The sequence below is a fragment of the Schistocerca serialis genome, chromosome 5, assembly GCF_023864345.2.
Source record: "Schistocerca serialis cubense isolate TAMUIC-IGC-003099 chromosome 5, iqSchSeri2.2, whole genome shotgun sequence".
NCBI lineage: Eukaryota > Metazoa > Arthropoda > Insecta > Orthoptera > Acrididae > Schistocerca > Schistocerca serialis.
In genome coordinates, this window is record NC_064642.1 from 257,491,201 (window position 1) to 257,513,462 (window position 22,262).

Below are 22,262 nucleotides of genomic sequence, written 5' to 3' on the forward strand. Positions count from 1 at the left end.
GTTACCTCAAATCTTTCATTTAAAGACTGGTCCACTAATTTTATTTGTAGTACTTGCAGGTTTTACTTCTGAAGCAAACCATGTTCCTATGCCTATATTTTTAGGCCACTGACTTAAAATGTGGGAAGCCTGATCCACCAATGCAACATCCATTTGTTAAGTACATTTGGATAAACATCTACATTAAATCTCAGAATTCTTCTTGGTGTTATTAATTGATGGTATATTAACAGTACTCAGAATTCTCACAGTTAATATTTCACTGGACCTGGTTACAATCATCAGGTTGAAACAGCACAAGCTAGAAACTTTCCATCTGCACTTTTTGCACTAATATCTATTTTTTCCACCTAAATTTAGTTACCCATGTCCTGTATGTCTAGTATGTTGTGTCCAAAAATTATTCAGATCATAACACCATGCAAATTTAGTATTCATAGGAAAACTTTCAACATGTCTATTACAAGAAAGAATTTAGTTTTACTGTAAACCTTGTTAATTGAAAGTAGTGAGTAACAACCTTTTATAATGACATTAAATGATAGATTTTGAGTGAGCTAATGAGTAGTTTTGGCTGTACTGACACTACTATTAGAAAGCCAAGACTTCAGAATTTACAATAACACGTTTTAATTTTTTGGACACTAAAAGGTAATTGGTATTTATGTCTGGATTGTCAGCTTTTATGCTGTATACTTTTGTTGCCTGAATTTTTCTGGTCAAATGAACTACTTTGGTTCTTGCAAATAGTAACTGTTTACTCCATCTACAAGTAGTGGATGTGGACTGAGAAGCAGTGCCACACAAAATGTTTGTGACAACTTTAATAATGAATTGTGGGCAACTGCGTTTTTATAAAGTGTGATTTATGAGATGAGGAGATTCATAAGAAGTATTGCCACTGAAGCTGACTGGGTGGTGTAGCCTGGTTGTTATGACATGTGAATAGAAGTGTTAGACTTAATCATCCAACAAGTGAATTATTTATAATTCAGCATTAAAAATAACATTTAGCATATACTGCTCACAGAAATTCTTCTTCAACAAAAAATATTGTAAAATCTTTTGGAAATCCTCAAGCAATACAAGGATGATTACACGTAACCCATACCTATTATGCAACAGTAGAACTGCTGTCTGAAAAGAAAACACATCCATTTCCTGAATAAATGCACCAGATCCACAAAAAATTTGATGAATGTTGAAAGTCTCAATATATTTATTTTTAAATAAATTTTTAAAAAGTGTTACTACAAATGGAGAAAATTAATGAACACATGTAACAAATAAATAGCCTTAAAAACACAAGAAAGAATAATACCTACATAATAATATGTATATTCCTTACAAGCTAAATTTAGATCTATATTCACATACTAAGGTATTTCGGAACACATGTGATAAAGTGTTTGTATAATTAACAATTCCTTTAGTAGATTTACTTCGTTGAGCAAAGAAATGCTTACTTTTAAGAAAAATATTATCAAAAATATCAACATACAAAATAAGTTGCATAATTCCATTTTTTCACAATTAAATCCTTTTCATTAAGAACATGAGAGTTACTATTCCAACAACACATGTTGTTAAAGTAATAATGTAGGACGATTTTTTCGGAGAAACCGCAACCTGCAAAAAAAAAAATATATATATAAATAAAAAATAAAAAAAAATAAAGATGGTTGTAAATTTGAGGGAAGAAAACCATCACTGCCAGCACTTTTACACAGATCTGCTCATGGGTCACAAGAAACCCAGTTCTCATTTGCCATTTCTAAATAATACTACACTAAATGCCGAGCCCAATGCCAAAATTAGGATCTATAATTTAGGTGAGAGATTCATTCTAGATAGCACAGAGTTTAATTGAATCTTAAATGGATTAACACACACTTCCACCACCACAAAGCCAGTGAATGACCAAACAGCTCATTAAACAAAGCTCTGAAAATACAACAGTTCAAAAAACTTATCAACTGATCAATAAATTAATGCAGTGATGTCAGGTCAACAGGGGCTGTGGCACAGTTTTTGGTGTACTTACAAAAATGTAACATATTAAATGGTTTAGCATTTCCATACACACAGACAAAACATGACAACCTTGAGAATCTTTTTTCAGAACTGAAATAAAATAACATCCAAGCAACTACCTTTCGCCCCGTGCAGTGCAGCAACTACCTTTCGCCCCGTGCAGTGCAGCAACTACCTTTCGCCCCGTGCAGTGCAGCAACTACCTTTCGCCCCGTGCAGTGCAGCAACTACCTTTCGCCCCGTGCAGTGCAGCAACTACCTTTCGCCCCGTGCAGTGCAGCAACTACCTTTCGCCCCGTGCAGTGCAGCAACTACCTTTCGCCCCGTGCAGTGCAGCAACTACCTTTCGCCCCGTGCAGTGCAGCAACTACCTTTCGCCACGTGCAGTGCAGCAACTACCTTTCGCCACGTGCAGTGCAGCAACTACCTTTCGCCACGTGCAGTGCAGCAACTACCTTTCGCCACGTGCAGTGCAGCAACTACCTTTCGCCACGTGCAGTGCAGCAACTACCTTTCGCCACGTGCAGTGCAGCAACTACCTTTCGCCACGTGCAGTGCAGCAACTACCTTTCGCCACGTGCAGTGCAGCAACTACCTTTCGCCACGTGCAGTGCAGCAACTACCTTTCGCCACGTGCAGTGCAGCAACTACCTTTCGCCACGTGCAGTGCAGCAACTACCTTTCGCCACGTGCAGTGCAGCAACTACCTTTCGCCACGTGCAGTGCAGCAACTACCTTTCGCCACGTGCAGTGCAGCAACTACCTTTCGCCACGTGCAGTGCAGCAACTACCTTTCGCCACGTGCAGTGCAGCAACTACCTTTCGCCACGTGCAGTGCAGCAACTACCTTTCGCCACGTGCAGTGCAGCAACTACCTTTCGCCACGTGCAGTGCAGCAACTACCTTTCGCCACGTGCAGTGCAGCAACTACCTTTCGCCACGTGCAGTGCAGCAACTACCTTTCGCCACGTGCAGTGCAGCAATTATGTGGCATGGATTCATTAAGTTCCTGCGATTACCCTGCAGAAATACTGATGCAGGATTTGTGCACAAACTGAACTTTCAATTATGTTCCCTATATGTTTGATGAGATTCGTGTCAGACAATCTGAGTGGCCAAATTATTTCCTACTATCGTCCACAATGTTTCTCAATGTAACTGAACAATTGTGGCCCGAGACATAGTGCACTGTTATCCATAAAAATTTCTTTTTTTGGGAATGTGAAGCCCATGACTGGCTGCAAAGAGTCTCCAAGTAACTGAACATAACCATTTCCAGTCAAAAATCTGCTTCACTTGGAGCAGAGGACCCTGTCCACTCCAGGTAAACACAGCCCATGACAGCACCACCACCTTGCACATTGCCTTGAGAACTTGGACCCATGGCTTCGTGGGGGGCTGTGCCCAACACTTCCTCTACCATCTGCTCTTACCAACTGAAATCTGGACTCATCTGACCAGGCCACAGTCGTCTACAATCCAACCAATATAGTCAATGACACAGAACAGGCGCTGCAGGTGACACTGTACGTTACCAAAGGCAGTGGCAGTGGTAATCTGCTGCCATAGCGTATTATGCCAAATTTTGCCACACGGTCCTGATAAGATACGTTCATTGTACATCCTACATTGGTTTCTGTTATTTCATGCAGTATTGCTGGTCTGTTAGAACTGAACTCTACACATTAGCCACTGCTCTTGGTCGTGAAGTGAAGTCCAAAGGCCACTGTTGTCCATGGTGAAAGGTACTGCCTGAAATTTGATTTTCTCAGCACACTCTTGACAATGTGGATCCCTGAACACAATTCCATAATGATTTCTGAAATGGAACTGCCATGCATCTAACTCCAACTAGCACTCCACACTGAAAGTCTTAATTCCTGTCGTGTGGCCACAATCACGTCTGAATCCTTTCCACATGAATCACTTTAGCTCAAATGACAGCTCCACAACTGCACTGACCTTTTATACCTTGTGTACACAATACTACCACTATCTTTGTATGTGCACATCACTATCCCATGAATTTATTACCTCAGTGTATTTAAAATGTAACTGGCATAACAGTTAATACACTTACCACTGTGAGAAATACCTACATGGATAAATGTTATCAAGTTATCCATTAAACCACGACCGTACCTAGGAATGCGCCTCTGCCTGAAGAAGACAGGAGAAATCATGACTGCATGGAGAATTTGTAAGGGCTCCCCATCAAAACTTCTGCAGCATAGCTGAAAACCTAGGCAACATGTGGGGCCACCCATTGTTTCGAGTAGATAGCAGAAATTTTACTGGGAAGCCCTTGCACATCTTTCATATGGTAATGTCTCTCACCATGTGATTTCCATATTTTTGGAGCCCTGAAGAAAAACATCTGTGGCTGTCGATTTGCTCTGGAAGAAGTGCACACTTTGTCACTATCTTCATGCAAAATTGTTTATAGTTGCTTACAGAACCATCTTGTCTAACAAGGATGTCAGTGTATTAACATTTATGGGTTTCCTTTTGAAATATATGGTTTCATTTGACTGCCCCTTATAGCTATCGTAACTAAGAATCTGAGTTACTTCCATAACCCTTCACACAGTCCATAAGTACCCTTCACTAAGCCGCAACTGAAACATCTGTTTTGTTTGTCAGGTCTGATGCTAATGGTGAGAGGCATGCAGTTTTACAGGCAATGTCTGATTTATCAGTGGAATTGTGGAAAGGAGTAGCAGAACTCCAAGTATATTTTAGATCAAAGTTATTCCACCTTTTCTCTCAGTTGCTCGTCACAAAGAGTGAATTTACTCCAATGCTTCACAAACCTTGTTTTCCTCTAACCTCTACCACAACACAAGTTCCACAGTGTCAGCAGAAGAACGCAACATTTTTTATTGTATTGGACATTTGAGTCATTGTGTGTTAGTGAAATTTTGGTGCAGCTTGAAAGATGAATATCCTCTATTGCTGCAAAATGTCTATTTGGTGCTTTCACCATTTTCAAGTACATAATATATATGTACAACAGATTTCCCAGCATGTGTGTCAACAGCAGTAAGTACTACAACCTGAAGAACTTGTCATGAGAATTCATTATTCATCTTTAAACCTAGTATTGAGTACATCTGCGAAAGTAAGAACCAGTGCCACTCTAATTAAACTTTCAATCCCCGTTTGTGCTATTTTATATACAAATTTTAACAACTTACAAGTTAATTTTGAAATTACTTTTTGAAACTCATATGTATAAATTATTTGTGTTGCAAATAATCTATTTACAGAAAGTTGCATTTGTAACACTACCGAAACGAACTAGAGGTTCCAAAACGAAATGAGCTTTAAAAACGGTTCCTCATATAAAAAAGAAGTAACTCTGCCCTACAGTGATCTCTAGTATAACCAAAGAATCGAGCTATAATTTTCTTGGAAGAGCTTTGCAAATGAACCAGTTTTAGTGGTTTTGGCTCCTCTTTGAATACCCACACAGTGTAGTGCTGCCGGGTTTGTAGCTCGTACAAATATGCCTAATAGTTAAGTTTCATCTCTTAATATGGTAGATATACAATTTGCATTTTCTCAGACAAATTTTTTTTAGCATTTTCTTGCGCCAACTAACATGAGCATGCTTTTGAGTTTCAGTGAAATTGGGCAGAATCCACTGGAAAAATACTATATTCATAGCTAAATGTTCAAGGAAAATCAAATGTACTGCAATCAACAATATGGCTATCTCGCCCACAAGGCAGAAACCTATCACTTCAGTCAAGTTGTGCAAAGAATCAGTATTATTTGGAACAACAACCTACTTTGGAGCTACACAAAACTTGTCACTGACAGTTGCTCAACCATGACTGAATTCGGCAAACCAGATGTAAACAACTTGCAGTTCTCTCACGATATCGTATTCCTAGATTTCTGAAAAAGCATTTGACACAGTGCCCCACTGTGTACATAATGAAAGTGAGCATATGGGATAGGTTCCCACATATGTGAGTGGCACACAGACTTCTTAAGTAAGAGATCCCTTTATGTTGTCTTCCACGTTGATTGTTCAATGGAGACAAAGGTGCTATCAGTAGTGGTCCAGGGAAGTGTGATAGTGCCACTATTATTTTCTATATACAGAACATAAATTATGTAGCAGATACAGTGAGCAGCACTCTTCAGTCGTTTACTGATGATGCTGTTGTGTACGGCAATGTGTCATTGTAGTCACTGCAGGAGGATACATGACGACTGACAAAATTTCTTGTTTGTCACGAATGGCACCTGGCTCTAAAAGCAGAAAAAGGTAAGCTAATGCAAATGAGTATATAAAATAATCCTGTAATCCAATAATATTCAAATACAGCATTAGTAGGGTGCTAGCCAACACAGTCACATTGATTAAATATCTAGGCTTGACGCAGGGTGGTCCATTGATAGTGACCCGACCAAATACCTCGCGAAATAAGCATCAAACGAAGAAACTACAAAGAACGAAACTCTTCTAGCTTGAAGGGGGAAACCAGATGGCGCTATGGTTGGCCTGCTACATGGCACTGCCATACGTCAAACGGATATCAACTGCATTTTTTAAAATAGGAACCCCCATTTTTTAATACATATTCGTGTAGTACGTTAAAAAATATGAATGTTTTAGTTGGACCACTTTTTCGCTTTGTGATAGATGGCACTGTAATAGAAAGTATAAGTACGTGGTATCACCTAACATTCCACCAATGCGGACGGTATTTGCTTCGTGATACATTACCCGTGTTAAAATGGACCATTTACCAATTGCAGAAAGGGTCGATACCGTGTTGATGTATGGCTATTGTGATCAAAATTTTCAACGGGCCTGTGCTATGTATGCTGCTCGGTGTTCTCGACGATACCATTCAAATGTCCGGACCATTCGCCGGATAGTTACTTTATTTAAGGAAACAGGAAGTGCTCAGCCACATGTGAAACGTCAACCACGACCTGCAACTAATGATGATGCCGAAGTAGGTGTTCTAGCTGCTGTCGCGGCTAATCCGCACATCAGCAGCAGACAAAATGCGCGAGAATCGGGAATCTCAGAAACGTCCGTGTTGAGAATGATACATCAACATCGACTGCACCTGTACCATATTTCTATGCACCAGGAATTGCATGGCGACGACTTTGAATGTCGTCTACAGTCCTGCCACTGGGCAGAAAAGAAATTATGGGACGATGACAGACTTTTACAGGTGTTCTATTTAGCGACGAAGCATCATTCACCAACAGCAGCATAATATGCACATTTGGGCAATGGAAAGTCCACAATGGCTGCAACAAGTGGAACATCAGCGACCTTAGTGGCAATCTAAATGGTGCAATGTATGCCGATTTCCTACGTAATGTCCTACCAACAAGATATTTCACTGCATGACAGAATAGCGATGTACTTCCAACATGATGGATGTCTGGCACATAGCTCACGTGTGGTTGAAGCGGTACTGAATAGCGTATTTCATGACAGGTTGGTTGTCTAAGCAACCTACCGTGGCCCACACGTTCACCGTATCTGACGTCCCTGAATTTCTTTCTGTGGGGAAAGTTGAAGGATATATGCTATCGTGATCCACCGACAATGCCAGACAACATGCATCAGCACATTGTCAATGCATGTGCGAACATTATGGAAGGCGAACTACTCACTGTTGAGAGGAATGTCGTTACACGTATTGACAAACGTGTTGAGGTTGGTGGACAACATTTTGAGAATTTATTGCATTAATGTGGCATTTCCAGGTGATCACACTGTAACAACATGCGTTCTCAGAAATGATAAGTTCACAAAGGTACATGTATCACATTGGAACAACCGAAATAAAATGTTCAAAATGTTCAAACATACCTACGCTCTGTATTTTAATTTAAAAATCCTATCTGTTACCAACTGTTAGTCTAAAATTGTGAGCCATATGTTTGTCACTATTACAGCACTATCACAAAGCGAAAAAAGTGGTCCAATTAAAACATATTTCTTTATGTACTACTCTAATATGTAATAAAACATAGATTGGCACCTGACCATTTTACAGTTGCAAAAGCAGAACTTGAGGAAATGATACATACATGTATAACGTGCAGATCCGACAGCCTCCGACCATCACCATTATATCTAGTGAGAAAGAAGGATTGCACGTAGAGGCCGTGCAGATAATATTGTGCTTCATATATCATCCCCAATTGCTACCCACTCCCTGGTATAAGGGATTTCGCAAAATTGTTAGCCAGAGCTACAATTTTAGCACACCTGACCGACAGTAATAAAGCTTATACCAGATTCCTAAAGCAAAAGGATTTTCCCCATGACCGTAGTGGTAACACCTTTTGGTCTTTTAGAGTATCTATGGATGATATTTGGGATAAAAAATCCTGTCCAGCCATGGTACATTTTGTAAATGAAGTGCTATGAAGATTCAATTCCTATGATTTGAGTGAACCAGGTCCTGCAACTGCTGGAATTCTTTACTGGAGAATACGACCTGTTTCGCAAATTAAATTTGCATCTTCAGGTGCTTCATGTCAAAAAATTAAAGGCTGTATTTGAACCGTATAAAGCCATTGCCTATTCCAGGTTTTTAAATCTGACTCACGAATGTGCAAGCATCTTTGATAAAATGTATCGGGGGCTAGGACCAACCCCAACCTCTTGTAGACAGCCTGAGGAGAAAGCGTTGCTGTTGCCACCATAAAGTAGTGTGACAATTTGTTTTATCTCTTTACAATATTTTTGTATTTCCTCAAACAGTAGTATTACATGGCAAACATATCAGTGTGGTGTTCAACAGGATGTGGAAATAGTGTGATAGTAAATTAAATAGAATGTGTTCTGTGCAAGAAACAAGTAACAATCCCCAGCCACACAGTTTCTGCAGCTAATACTTGTCCATTCAAAGAGTAGATAGAGGTTCTTAAAAACATCCTGCACTGAAAGGATTTACGCAGCTAAGAAGATTCCTAGGAATTGTTAACATCAACCACCAACACCTGCCAGGAGCAGCAGATAAACACACGCCACTGATAGCGGCACTGGCAACTTAACACCACCATGGACCGATGCCCCTTGCATGGATGGTAAGAGATTCAACACCTTTGAAAAGGTGAGCAGTTCTCTTTTCTCACCTGGTCTGTAATGTGCCATTAGCATTAGTGGTAGATGTTAGTGTTCATGCTATCACCACAGCTCTCCATTAATACATGGAGAAGTGTTGGAAACTAAGATTTTTTTTTCTGCCCAGAAATTGACAGGAGCACAAACCAATTGAGTGCATACAACCACAAGCTGCTGGCCATCTATGAAGCAGTACGGGATGTACTCCCTCATGCTAGACCATTTGTAATCTATACGGACCACAAACCAATCACGTACACTTTCAAGAAACTCAAAGAGGGGTGGTTCTCCCCAACAATTTCACTAAATACAGTTCATTAGTCAATTTACAATGTACATAAAACATTTGCTGACTTTTCTTCTAGTTGCCGATTTTTCTGCAGGCTTGGTGTCCCATCTTGTATGACAAATTAGTCAGCTCAGTGCAGCACAAGCCACAGACAGACATCTAGAGGAGTAGTTACCAAGCAATTGAACTGTTCTCTAGTTCAAACAAACACCAATACACGATTTGTCTCTAATCACCATTTGTGCCTGAAATGCTATGTAAAACTATTTGACCGTATTCAAAACCTCTTCCACCCCAGCACAAAAGCCACCATTAAGCTGATGACACAAACTTGTGTGGCCCAGCATTAAAAAAGAATGTCATTTGAGAACGAGTTGCATGTCAGAAGTGCAATGTGATGCTAAGGACAGATGCAGTGTACCCACAGTTACAACCAGGAAACCATCATCATCTGCTTCTTTCCAAATACTCTAACACAATAAACGTATGGTGAAAATAATGGAACAGCAAACCACTACTAGAATCACTGGAACTGGTCAAACCATCATATTTGCTGACACCAAATGCCCCTTTCCACAAGCAGGAAACTTGGGACTTAACATCAGCTACTTCAAACCAACCAAGCAGTTGGCATAATCACAACCTCAGGGTTACCCTCACCTATGTAAACAAGTCCACAGAAATAACTCGACACACCAGTAGTTTCCACTATAGTAGGCTAAGGGATGCATAACAAATACCCACACATTCCTGGAGTTGCACTCTACCATGGTGCGCAGCAGGGGCTGTGCGGAAAGCGACGTCTGGACAATGATTAAAAGTGTAAACACTGTTCTTTGGGCTAGCAACTAAACTTTGCCAACATTATGTTCTCTCTGTTTTCCTTTTTGATGGTTGGTTTGTTTTCTGTTGCCAAGGTGTATTTTTGTAATCATCTGACTAAAATCATTTTACTTTATTACATGCATATTACAGGATTATTGCCCCTTGTATTATGGAAGGCTCCTGTAAGATCACCAGTACAATTAACTCTATTCTCTCAGTCATATCAAGAGTCCATGCAGAGGAGAAAAACTGATTTATGTACACAATGAACACTGGGTAACATTCAGCTTGATGTTGCAATTGCATTAGGTACTATGCTGTGCCCTATCAGCCAAAATCAGATGTAGTCCAAGGAAGTCAACCTGCTGATTTTTAATAAGATTTAGATGTAATATCACAGTCAAGGCCCGTGTAAGAGTAGCAATTATGTTTTGAACCCATAAGCCAGTGAAGGCTTAACTGAGCAGAGAACCGATCTTAAATGTTCAAGTTCACCACAAAAATGGTAGGGATCCTAGAATCTATAAATGTTGTTAGTAGTTTCTGATGTGCGTTTAGAATTATGATGTACTCCCACAGCAAGAGCGCATACTTCAATCATTCATACATCATTAACCTGAGATTTATTAGCTCTCTAGAGAGCATATTATATTACTTTAAGATAAAACAGTACTAATAATTGACAATATTATTGTTTTAACTTTTTACTTTCCCATACTGTCAACACAGTTATAGTGAGGAATACACTTGCAGATACCTCTAACCCAGAGAATGATATTGGTGTTTACAAAATTACTTTGTTCAGAGTTCAACAGCTTATTTTACACAGTGAGGTATCCTTGACAATGCAACTATCATTGGGGTCAGAAATGTGGATTTACTTCAGCTTACCGTCTCCAGTTTAAACTACTGTGAAATAAAGTAATGTGACTTCACTTCCTTCCCTCTTTCACAGTTAAGGTTACTTCCACTACAATCGAAACCTCTATGTTGCTTGTAATGACAACAGTCACATACAACTTGGGTTGTATGTAACAGGACTGTGTACAAAGTTCATTTCATTGCTAATAGAAACCGTTCTTGTTTTATTACACCCACTAACTACTGTAATTACTGAATGTTGCAATTTTTAAGTCTTTTTCTAATGCTAATGCAAATCTTTTTTACTATGCAACTGCGTTCAGTATTTCTAGGTTTTCAGTTCTACAGTACTTTTCAATGAGGAGGAACAACAGATAGCGGATCTGAAGTTTGGAAGTAGCAGAAGTTTTGGAATAATCTGATGATAAAAGTAACATAGCAGAACTTGATGCATCAGAATACAAACACTATCTTGTTCATCTACAGCTGCAGCAAGTGTAGAAATGTGTTTCCTATATAGGAACCAACCAGCCATTGACTTTTGCCACTTTACAGTTGCCATATTTACCCGATTATAAGACAAGATTTTATCCCAAATTTGCAATTAAAAAAAATTGCAGGGTCATCATATTCACATATGAAACTATTGTTGCTGAGGTCAACATTTTTACATTGTTTAGTTGAATATATCAGTCTAACATTTATAGCAGTTATCTTACATTTAGAGATGAAGCTTTGGTTGTTGTGGCTATTAGAAGAATTCAGAACGGCAGGGCTCAGCAAACAATATTCGCATTCCAACAGGCTCGAGATTTCCTGATACAAAGAAGTGCTGATACAATATCTAAGTTACTCGAATTCTCATGTGCCAAAACACTAGCACAAGAGATACACGAGGAACTATAAACGAGCCACTACAACAATGTATTATAATTTGACAACTTCGTGAAACACAGGAGGAAATAGCTTTCAAAAACAGAAATGAGTTGCCAGCATTTAATCAGCTTTAGAACATAACAGTGACATTCAGTTGAAACAATGAACGAAAAAAATCCAGAATGAAATGTTTAACAGAGGAAGTAAATCGTATTAAAGTAACTTTTATCATGAGAATACGTTAAAGCAGCAAGACCCGTCATGGAGATAGTACCAAGAGATGTCACTAGATCACAGAACAAGGAACATGTAGATACTGGGACTGAATTTGGAATTGTGAGCTTTCACTTGTTGGTGTTGTTACAAATGACCTGCACACTAGAAGATATTGTGATCCGTTTTTCAGTTGCTCAAGCTCAGCACTACAAAAGGATTGGAAGGGGAACAGTGACACCAGCTTGGCTGAGAGCCATGGAGATTGCAGGGAGGGGATCGGTAATCAAGCAGTAAATTTCATTGTGTTACCAACCATGAGAATCTATACCACATATCTTTGCCTTTTTATGAATTTCTACCACCTTTTAACTGCAGTTTGTCTGAATCTTTTTGTAGTCAGAATCAAACAAATGAAAATTTAGCTAATACTATGATTGAGTATTCATTTCTGCAGGAGATGGTCCATGTCCAGATAGGGTCCAGTGGCATACATGTGTGTCTTCTGCTACAATCTTGTCAACACTCACCAAGATTTATGATGAGAATGGAAGGGCTTGGGCCAGCTGGTTCTACACAGCCAATGAGAGACAGGCAGGTGGACGATACGATCGGGATCAATGTAGATTGTAATATTCTCATATCAGTACAGAAGTAAAATCAGATATGTATTTAAAAGAAACATGTGTGCTCTCAGGTCCCAACACAACAACCTCAGAAATTCCAACATATTTGGAAGGAACAGCCAAATATTTATTACAAAGATAAATATCACATTTGTTCTAGCAGGATGATAATGATTAAGAACAGTGATACCACTGGCAACACTGCTATTAAGCAAAAATGGCAGAAAAGAAAACAGTCCAAAACTTAATGTAAACCATTTCTTTTGTTTATTTTATTTCTTAGTATTATCAAAAGGTAGACAATTAAGCCATAAGTTTGTTAACTATTTAGCAGATACTTTTTGTCAGTGAAACAGTTTATAATTTTCATTAGTCACAACATGGTAAAAAATTTTGCTCGTGGGGCCTCTTAAAAAAAAAAAAAAAAAGGGTAATTTTATATTCAGGGTTGTCTTACATTTGTGTAGATACAATAATTATAGTAAGTCTGACACTAATTACATTACAGTCTCTCTTCAAAACTTTAGTATTAATAGATCGTTTTATAAAATATATAAGCCAAAGAGTGTAATACCTGCACAAAGTAGCAAAACTTATGGTAAATAATCTGTAAATGAGCAAAAATGCTAAAAATGAGAGTTTTAAAAAATTAAATGCTTGCCATACTAATAACAAATTCTTCAGTAAGGTTGTGAAGTTTCCATCTATTGCAGACAAAATATTGCCAAGCACATATCACCCCCATCTAAAAATTCAGTCCCTATTCTTTGACATGATACCACGAACTGACCTTTACAATTAGCTGAATGAACCTTGAAGGTTAAGTAGAATTGTTCAGAACACTTCACAGCTGGAAGCCTAAAGAATATGTAGAGTAAACAATAAATATAACAAATTGACTATAATAATGGTGATGTCAATGGCAGCAGCTGTAGCAGCACCACAAATGAAGGATAAAAAAATGCACAAAACTGTATGGTTGCTTGCCTGCATTAAAAATAACTTACCAGAGAATCACTCCTTCGCAAATAAAATATGGTCCACGACACTATTTCATGAAAGAGAGCAACATTGCCCTCACAAAGGGCTCTTATAGCCAAATCAGCACAAAAAAAGAACAATGTCACTATTCTTTCGAGACCTGGAGTTCCCTGTAAATAAGAAGTTCAATATGTCACCTAAAATCTTTTACGTGATGTTCACATTGAGAAAATCAAAATTTCAGTCAACTAGAAGTAAAAAGTAGTAACAGGTATTTAAAATTTAACAATTTACTGATATCTATCTGTGCATTTTTAAGCAAAATAAAGCCAGGGAAACCTTCTCTTACATATCACTTATTGCCAAAAAAAATTTACAAATGTTGTGACAGTATCATTTGCAATTAAAGGACTATTAGACAATGATTATTAATATTAGGGTATTAACAACTTTGAAAATATGAATGTAACAGCAGGAACTCACGAAAGGGTGATAAAGTGGTAGCAAAAGGAAAAGGGTAGTGTCAAAGATTTGCAGATGCTTTATTTTAATAGCAATAATAACAAGAAAGTTTAGTTTATCTAAATGGGAGTTTGCTAATGGATATTAATTGCATTCTGGATAGTAAAGCAGTGCCCAAAATGCTACCAAGGAAATATTTGTCTACAATGCAATTGCGTGTGACAGTACTCACATCCAGGAAAACTGTGACTGCACACAACAACACTGTTCAACACAAAATGTTATGGAAATTAAATGAGCTCAAGTTCTTTTTTTTTGCGCAGTTTAAATCAAAACTGATGTTGACATTCTCACACACACATTACCTCCATATGAATTTTAACCGTTAATTGACTGACTGACTGGTTGAGGTGGAGTATGGGACTAAATGGTGAGGTCATCAGCCGCCAGATTCAAAAATTACTTGCATAAGACAGTGGTATCTGATGAAAGTGGGCAAATCCAGTCTGAGGGATCATACCATAAAGAGAGGAAGCTAAAGAACACACAGTAGAGGGCATAACAGGGTAGGCCAAATCTAAAAAAACAGAGGGCTAAAAGCAGTCTTTGCAAGGGGAGTGGTCATGGGTCCTAGACACAGGAAACTAAGAGACCCCAACCACAACCACCCTGCTGCTCCAAGACAAACAAAATCTCTTAACTGAAAATAAAATCCACTTTCACATAGGAAACTCAGGACCAGGGCAACCATCTGTGAACCGTCTGTCAATATTAAAGGCAAGGAATCTGGAAGGCTATACTTAGTATGAAGGACAAAAAGACTGGGGGCGTTCTACCAATATATGGGATACTGTCAGTCTGTCTCCACAGCCACACTGTGGGGGTGGCTTGTTACACAAGAGAAAACAGTGTATGAGCCTAGTACGACCATTATGCAGCGGTATAAGACAGTGGACTTCTTCCCAAAAGAGTGGAAGGAAGAGTTTATTACTGAGAGCAGTAGAGCACCAGAGGGTATTCCACTATTGAGCAAAGAGAAGTTTGATGTGTATCCATATATTTGCACCTGGAATCATGAAAGGAAACAGCAGGTAAGTGTCTGCCTCTCTAACCAAACTGTCAGTCAGTCCATTCCCTGGGATGCCCACATGACTCAAGACCCAGAAAAAGACAACTGAGCAGGCAGTGTAGAGAGAAGTTCATGGATAGCAGAGATCAAAGTGAGGAGAGTAGCATCAATCTATAACCTACAGGCTGCTCCCCGAGTCTATACACATTAAAACACTGGAGGCAGGCCTGAGTAACAAAATGGAGGATCCTGCTAATGGCTAGCAGCTCTACTGTGAACACACTACATGATCCCAGCAGGAAATTGCGTACCATGCCAGTAGGAGACAAAATAATATCCCATTTTATCCATCATTTTAGAACCATCTGTGTAAAAAATGGTAGCACCCCAGAACTCTTCAAGGATGGAGCATAGCAGATGCTGGAATACTGTAGGAGCGACAGAAACCTTAGGATCCTGGGATAGGTCGGTCCTAATCAATGGAGCATACACCACCTGAGGAGAAGAGGTGTGTGTGTGTGTGTGTGTGTGTGTGTGTGTGTGTGTGTGTGTGTGTGTGTGTGTGGGAGGGGGGGGGGGGAGGGAGGGAGTGAGACGTATTCCAACCGGCAATCCCACCCTAGGACGGTATCAGCAGAGACACCCATCATTTGCAATAAGGACGGGGTACAGGGTATCATCGCACGGCGATTGCATAAGAAACCAGGAGTGGGCTCCACCATATTTGTAGAAAAACTGTCGATATGTAATGCCAGGGTACCCAGAGGCCCATTGATGGTGACGAGGAACAGTATTACACCTAACAGAACCATGTGGGATACCGTTCTCCTGGACTCTAGAGGTGCTGAGAGAAGTGCCAACTCTTTTGGGTTAGAGCTGGTGGGGTAAAAAATCATGGATAAAAACCTGAAGAGGGCAGCAAAAGACAGTCACGGGAGGGGGGGCTGTAACTAAAATGTGACGGTACCAAGCCGTGTCGTATGCCTTGGTCAAAGAAGAGTTGAGTAACCAACATAATTTGAAGCTAACCATCCTCTCAAGCAGTTTATAAAGTAAGTTGGTCAGGCTAATCGGTTGGTAGCTGTCTAGAGACATTGGGTTCTTCTCGGGCTTAAGTATGGGCATAACTATGCTGTCTCACCATTGCAAGTGGAAGAAACCTATGAGCCAAATGTGGTTGAAAACCCTGAGTCAATGTTTTGTTTTGTTATGTTATGTTATGCTTTAAGGCAAAAAAGCAACTGGGTCATACATGCCCAAGTCAAAACTATAGAACACGAAGACAGAGAGGAGTTTAAAGATGACTACACATCAGTCTCAACTGATGTAATAGAAAACAGCTAAAAACAGACTTGTGGAAAAAAGGCTAAGAAAGACACCATACAGAAATCGAGGTCCAAAAATAAAAATTAAATGGCCATCACCATATTGCTTTGGCAGATAAAAAGTAAAATGCGGTCAATAGCCTGTGCTTTATTTGCTAAAACAGGCGATAACTCTGAAGGCAAACCCAAACAGGAATGTAAGAGGTTAAAAAATGGATGTTCCATCAGGAAGTGGCAGACAGTTAAAACTTGGGTGCAATGTGTACAAAGTGGTGGGGCAGCTCCACTTAGCAAATGACAATGGCTAAAAAGGCAGTGCCCAATACATACAGTTAAAATAACCTCCACCTGCCAGGAGGGCCGAGAGGAGGTCGTCCAAGCTACTGGGAGAGGCTTGATAAGCTGGAGCTTATTCTGGTGAAGGGAGGACCATTGGTGATGCCAAAAGGACACCACCACCTGACAGACGGGACACAGATCATCTGAGTGAACATAGGTACTCGTGGGCTGAGGTACTAGTACTGCAGCTTTGGAAGCAGCATCAGCAGCCTCATTTCCTGGCAGACCAACATGACCAGGAACCCACACAAACATCACACTGGCTCAACCAAAAGTGAGCAATTGACAGTTTTCCTAGACCTACTCCACTAAGGGATGGGCCGTGTACAGCACCCATACTTTGAAGGGCACTCAGGGAGTCGGAGAAGAGGACAATTGAAATGGCTATGTCACAGGATGTACTCCGTGGCCTGATACAAGGGAAGAGCTCGGCTGTGAATACTAAGGAGTGTGCCGGAAGCCGGTATCTAAAGACACAGGCGCCAATGAAAGGCACACCTGACCACACAGTCAGTCCGAGAGTCATCAGTGTATACAAAGATACTATCGTGAAGTACCATGCGAAGATCATGAAACTGCAGGTGATAGACCAAGGCTGGGAGTAGGGTCCTTAGGAAGTGAATGAAGGCCAAGGTTAACATGGGCCACTTTATGATGCCAAGGTGGTGAAGGGTTCACACCCACAGAGGGAGTTCCAGGTAGCGTGAAGTTAAATCACCATAGTAAGCACTGAAAGCGAACTCCAGGAGGTAACAGAACAAGGCCAACCCCCATACTGATGATCAAAGGGATCATCGAAGGAGGAGGCATAGGATGGGTGGCCACACATGGCAAATGGCATGCATACCTGTTGAGGAGAAAGTCACAGCAGTAGGACAAGGGTAGTTCAGCAGCTTCAGCATGCAGACACTCAACCAGGCTGGTGTAAAATGCACACACGGCCAAATGAATGGCCAATGGTAGATAGTGTTGAGATGGCATAAGAGGGAAGGGCACGCAGATGCATAAACAAAGCATCCATAGCTGAGTTTCAGACAGACATGGGACTGGTACAAACTGAGGAGGGTGGTTCGATCGGCACCCCAGGAAGTGCAATAGAGGACACATAGGACACTGAGGAACCACATACAGCGGGCTGCCAGTTAAGATACATGGGAGGACTAAGGGAGTTTCCTATTGAGCATGAGCCAAGAAATTTTGTAGTTTCAACAAACGAAAGAGCAGCAGGCCCAAGATTTAAAGATTGTGGGAGAAACCACTTGTGTCACCAGAAATTCATACAGATGCTTTTGTCAGTGGAAAAGCAAAAGCCATTGCTGATGCTCCAGGGGTAAAGACACCACTGAAGAAGCAACTCACTGAGACAGGTCCGTGGAGAACTGCAGTAGATGGCAAACTTTTCAACAAAAAGGGAGCTGGAGACACCCAGTGGGAGACAAGCCATTATAGGGTTAATGGCAATAGCAAAGAGGACGACACTCAGGACAGAACCCTGAGGCATACCGTTTTCCTGGATAAAGGGGTCCAACAAGGCAGAACCCACATGCACCCTGAAAACTATCTTTTAAAAATGCCTGAAGGAAACAGGGCAGGAGACCACAGAAGCCCCACACGTAAAGAGTACGGAGGATACCAGTTCTCCAGCATGTGTCGTAGGCTTTCTCCAAATTTAAAAAACAGTGCTACAGTCTGGGATTTCAACAGAAAACCGTTCATAACATGGGTGGACAAAGTAACGAGATGGTCAACTGAAGAACTCCGCACACTCAATCCACAAGGGACGATTTCACAACCTCAGATCTGCATGTAGGTAGCCTGTCTGCATGGCCATGTCCTTCACGGAGCGAGGGGTAACAAGAACAGAACTATAGGTACCAGACAGAAGAACACAGGGTATGCGACTAGCCAGTAACTTGCAAGTGACTGGGTAAGGCGCCTTTTCCTTTACCCAGATCTCTTTAACAGTCTGCTCATCAACATACATGGGACAACCCCAAGAGGAGGTGGCATAGCTGCCATTGCAGTTGATACAGCAGTGAGGAAGTGGACACACACTCGTGTGCATCCCTACCACAGGTGACATTTGGCTGGGTGTCGACAAGACGTCTTAGTGTGGTTGAAATGATGACACTGTTGGCAGCGCATCAGGTTTGGACTGTACAGCCAGACAATGATTATTTCATAGCCTGCTTTGAGCTTGAACGGAAGCACCAACATCAAAGGTGAGGAAAAGAGTGCGGGTGAGCACAATGTAGGAATCAACCTTTTTCATTACACGATGGATGCCAATGACACCCTGATCAGAGAGGTAAGATCAGATTTCGGCCTCAGACCGTCTAGCAGCCTGGTGTAAATTACACCACAGAAAGAATTCCAAGTTCTATGGGCCTCGACACAAGCGGGTAGCCATGGAGAAGCGAGGCAGCAAGCAATTGTGCTTAAGAATCAGAAGTGGTCTCCAAAAGAAAAAGTGCCATTTCATAAACGAGAGCACGATCTCACAGGGCCAGCAATTGCTTCAACACCTTTCTGAATAATAAACAGATTTACTGTGTGGAAGGACTGACCATCTTCAGTATGTGAGACCATGAGGAACCGTGGTGCAGTGGGGTCTGTGACTCATCAGCCTCATTACATTACGTTTAGTAGCTGTTGAGTGGGAAGATGATTGACTCACCGTGAGGAAATCCCCATGATTGCCAGCGTCTCCAATGGTGCGCTCCTTCCATCTGGATACCCCTTTCACAAGAGTGCACACCCGCCTTAGGTGATTGTTCACACCTCAGGTCACACCCCCCGAACACCTGACAGGGACCAATCGGCAATTTGGGAAGGTTGCAGCTCAGGCAGTCATCCTCCTTGGGCCTGGCCTGTACCAGGGGGTATGTGCGAACCCTACCTGTCGACGCAGGGCTGGGAATTACGCATTAGCCAGTCACCCGTTACGCGTCACACACATGGGCCAGCCTTCAGGAGCACACTGGGAGGAAGAAGAAAAAAAAGAGGATCCTCAAATGCCGAAGCAGAGGAACGAGAGAAGAGAAACAAAGAAAGGAAAAGGGAGTGAAAAACCAAAGGTGAGATTGTTCACACATCAGTGAAAGAACGCAGAACATTCCTAATAATACCCCTGACATGTTCCCCAAGGGAGAGGGAAAAGAATAGCAAGAGGATAGACATTCAGCATGCAAGGGAAAAATGCTGCAAAGTCTTGGCGGTGGTAGCCAAGCACAAACCCACCAACGAGTGGCATGCCCCATGGGGGGCTGAGTAGATGTCTCTGGGTAATGTCCAAAGTGTGGATCGTCTGGTTGCAGATGTAAATAGGGTCTGGGGCCAAGACACGTGAGAGGTAAGAGCCTCCAAGAATTCCTGTTCACTTAAGTGTTCATTATAGGCTTCATCTTGGCAGGGGTTTAAACAGAGGGTGGTTTCTTCAACTCATTGTTGGTTGGTTTAGAAGAGGGAGAGGGGGGAGGGGGGAACAAACTGTGTGGTCATCTGTCCCTTGTACCAATAAAATAATTACATAAGGGGGTGGGGAGAGAAAAGAAGAGACACAGCAAAACATGAGAAAGGGAGAACCAGAAGAATAACGGAATGACAACCAACACTACTATGGACAAAACGGGGAAAGAAAACCACACAGAGAAGCAAGAAACAAGTAGAAGAGGTAAAAACAAGAGCGCAGATGACTGTGGCTGGCCGACCACGAGAATAAAAGGCAAAGCCAGCAATTCTGCAACAACACATTAAAAACATCCAAAAAGCATTAAGAGTGGAGAACACAAAGGGACAGAGGACATGCGCTACAACTTACATAGAATGATAAAACCCACCGTCACATATAAAACGTAAAACTAAATTAGCTGATGAGGTGTTGTCAGCTAAAATAAATGGCAACAAGTCCAGTAACTGAAGAGTGTCTCAGGGCAGCCAAAGGAGGGCAGATCACCAAGATACGGGCCACTGTCAGCCGGGCACCGCACCGACACTGAAGCAGGTCATTCGAGCACAGGAGGTAGCCTAAGTCACAAAAAGCAGAGAACCCACAGACTCCAGGCGAGAGGTCTGCATGGAGGTCTTCCACACATTCGTTGTCTCCTTACTGGCATGCAGTCTGTTGTGTGTACTGAGATTATGCCATTCCGTCTCCCAAAACCACAAAACCTTGCAGTGTAGTACTGAAGACAGGTCAGTTGCAAACAAGCCAGTCTCCATAAGCGGTTTCCGCGTAGCCTGTTGCTAAGTTTGTTGCCTGGGGTTCCAACATAACCTAGGGTCCAGACAACCACTACTGAACGACTGGACTGTTTGAAAATACAGGATGACTCCTGGATGGTTGTTACCAAAGAATGACAAGGGTAGCACTGGTTGATAGCTTGTAGGCTGCTCAAGGAGTCAGTACACAGAAGAAATGACGCCCCAGGGCATGAACAGATGTGCTGAAGAGCACGAGTGTAACCCCCAGCTCAGCAGTGAAAGCACTGCAGCCAATGGGCAAGGAATGCTGTTCAATATGTCCTCCACGGACATACATGAAGCCGAAGTGATCATCAGCCATTGAGCTGTCTGTGTAAACTACTTCGTGGCCTCGATACACGTCAAGAATCTAGAGGAAGTGGCAGCAGAGAGCTGCGGGGTTAACAGACCTTAGGTTCACGTGACAGGTCCAGGCGAAGCCATGGCCTAGGTGCACACTATTGAGGTGTATGTGAATGGACCTCAAGTATAGGTGATAAAGGCAAGGACTCCAGTTAGGAAAGAAGGGATCGGACACAAACTGGAATTGGAAGCCCACACCTGGGCCACCGATGCAGGAGATGAACTGCCGTGGGTGGGAACAGAAGACTGATTCGGATATGCAGAACTACATACACGTGCAACATAACTCGCCAGCAGTTGTGCACTTCTAACCTGCAATAGAGGGACTCCAGCCTCCACAAGGACACTGGTCACCGGACTCGTCCTAGAAGCTCCTGTCGCTAGGCGAATGCCACAGTGGTGCACTGGATCGAATAAACACAATGCAGAGGGCACCTTTGAACCATAAACCAGACTTCCATAGTAAAGGTGGGATTGAACAAGGGCTCTGTAGAGCTGCAACAGATAGAGAGATCTGCACCCCAGTTGGTGTTGCTCCGGCAGTGGAGGGCATTGAGGTGCTGCCAGCACTTCCACTTCTGATGAAGGTGAGGTAGCCATGTCAACCGGGCACTGAAATCCAGTTCTAAGAATCAATATG

General features: G+C 41.6%; 1 protein-coding gene across 1 annotated transcript in view; it reads right to left on the reverse strand.

Annotated features, from left to right (window-relative positions):
* Positions 1-1,271: 1,271 nt before the first annotated feature.
* Positions 1,272-22,262, reverse strand: part of LOC126481497 (uncharacterized) — a 42,531-nt gene continuing 21,540 nt past the window's right edge. The window contains exons 4-5 of the mRNA XM_050105283.1: positions 13,849-13,992; positions 1,272-1,629 (exon numbers count right to left, since the gene is read on the reverse strand). Of these exons, the coding sequence (XP_049961240.1) occupies positions 1,534-1,629; positions 13,849-13,992 (240 nt within the window). The 3' untranslated portion in view covers positions 1,272-1,533. The remainder of the gene's footprint in view (positions 1,630-13,848; positions 13,993-22,262) is intronic.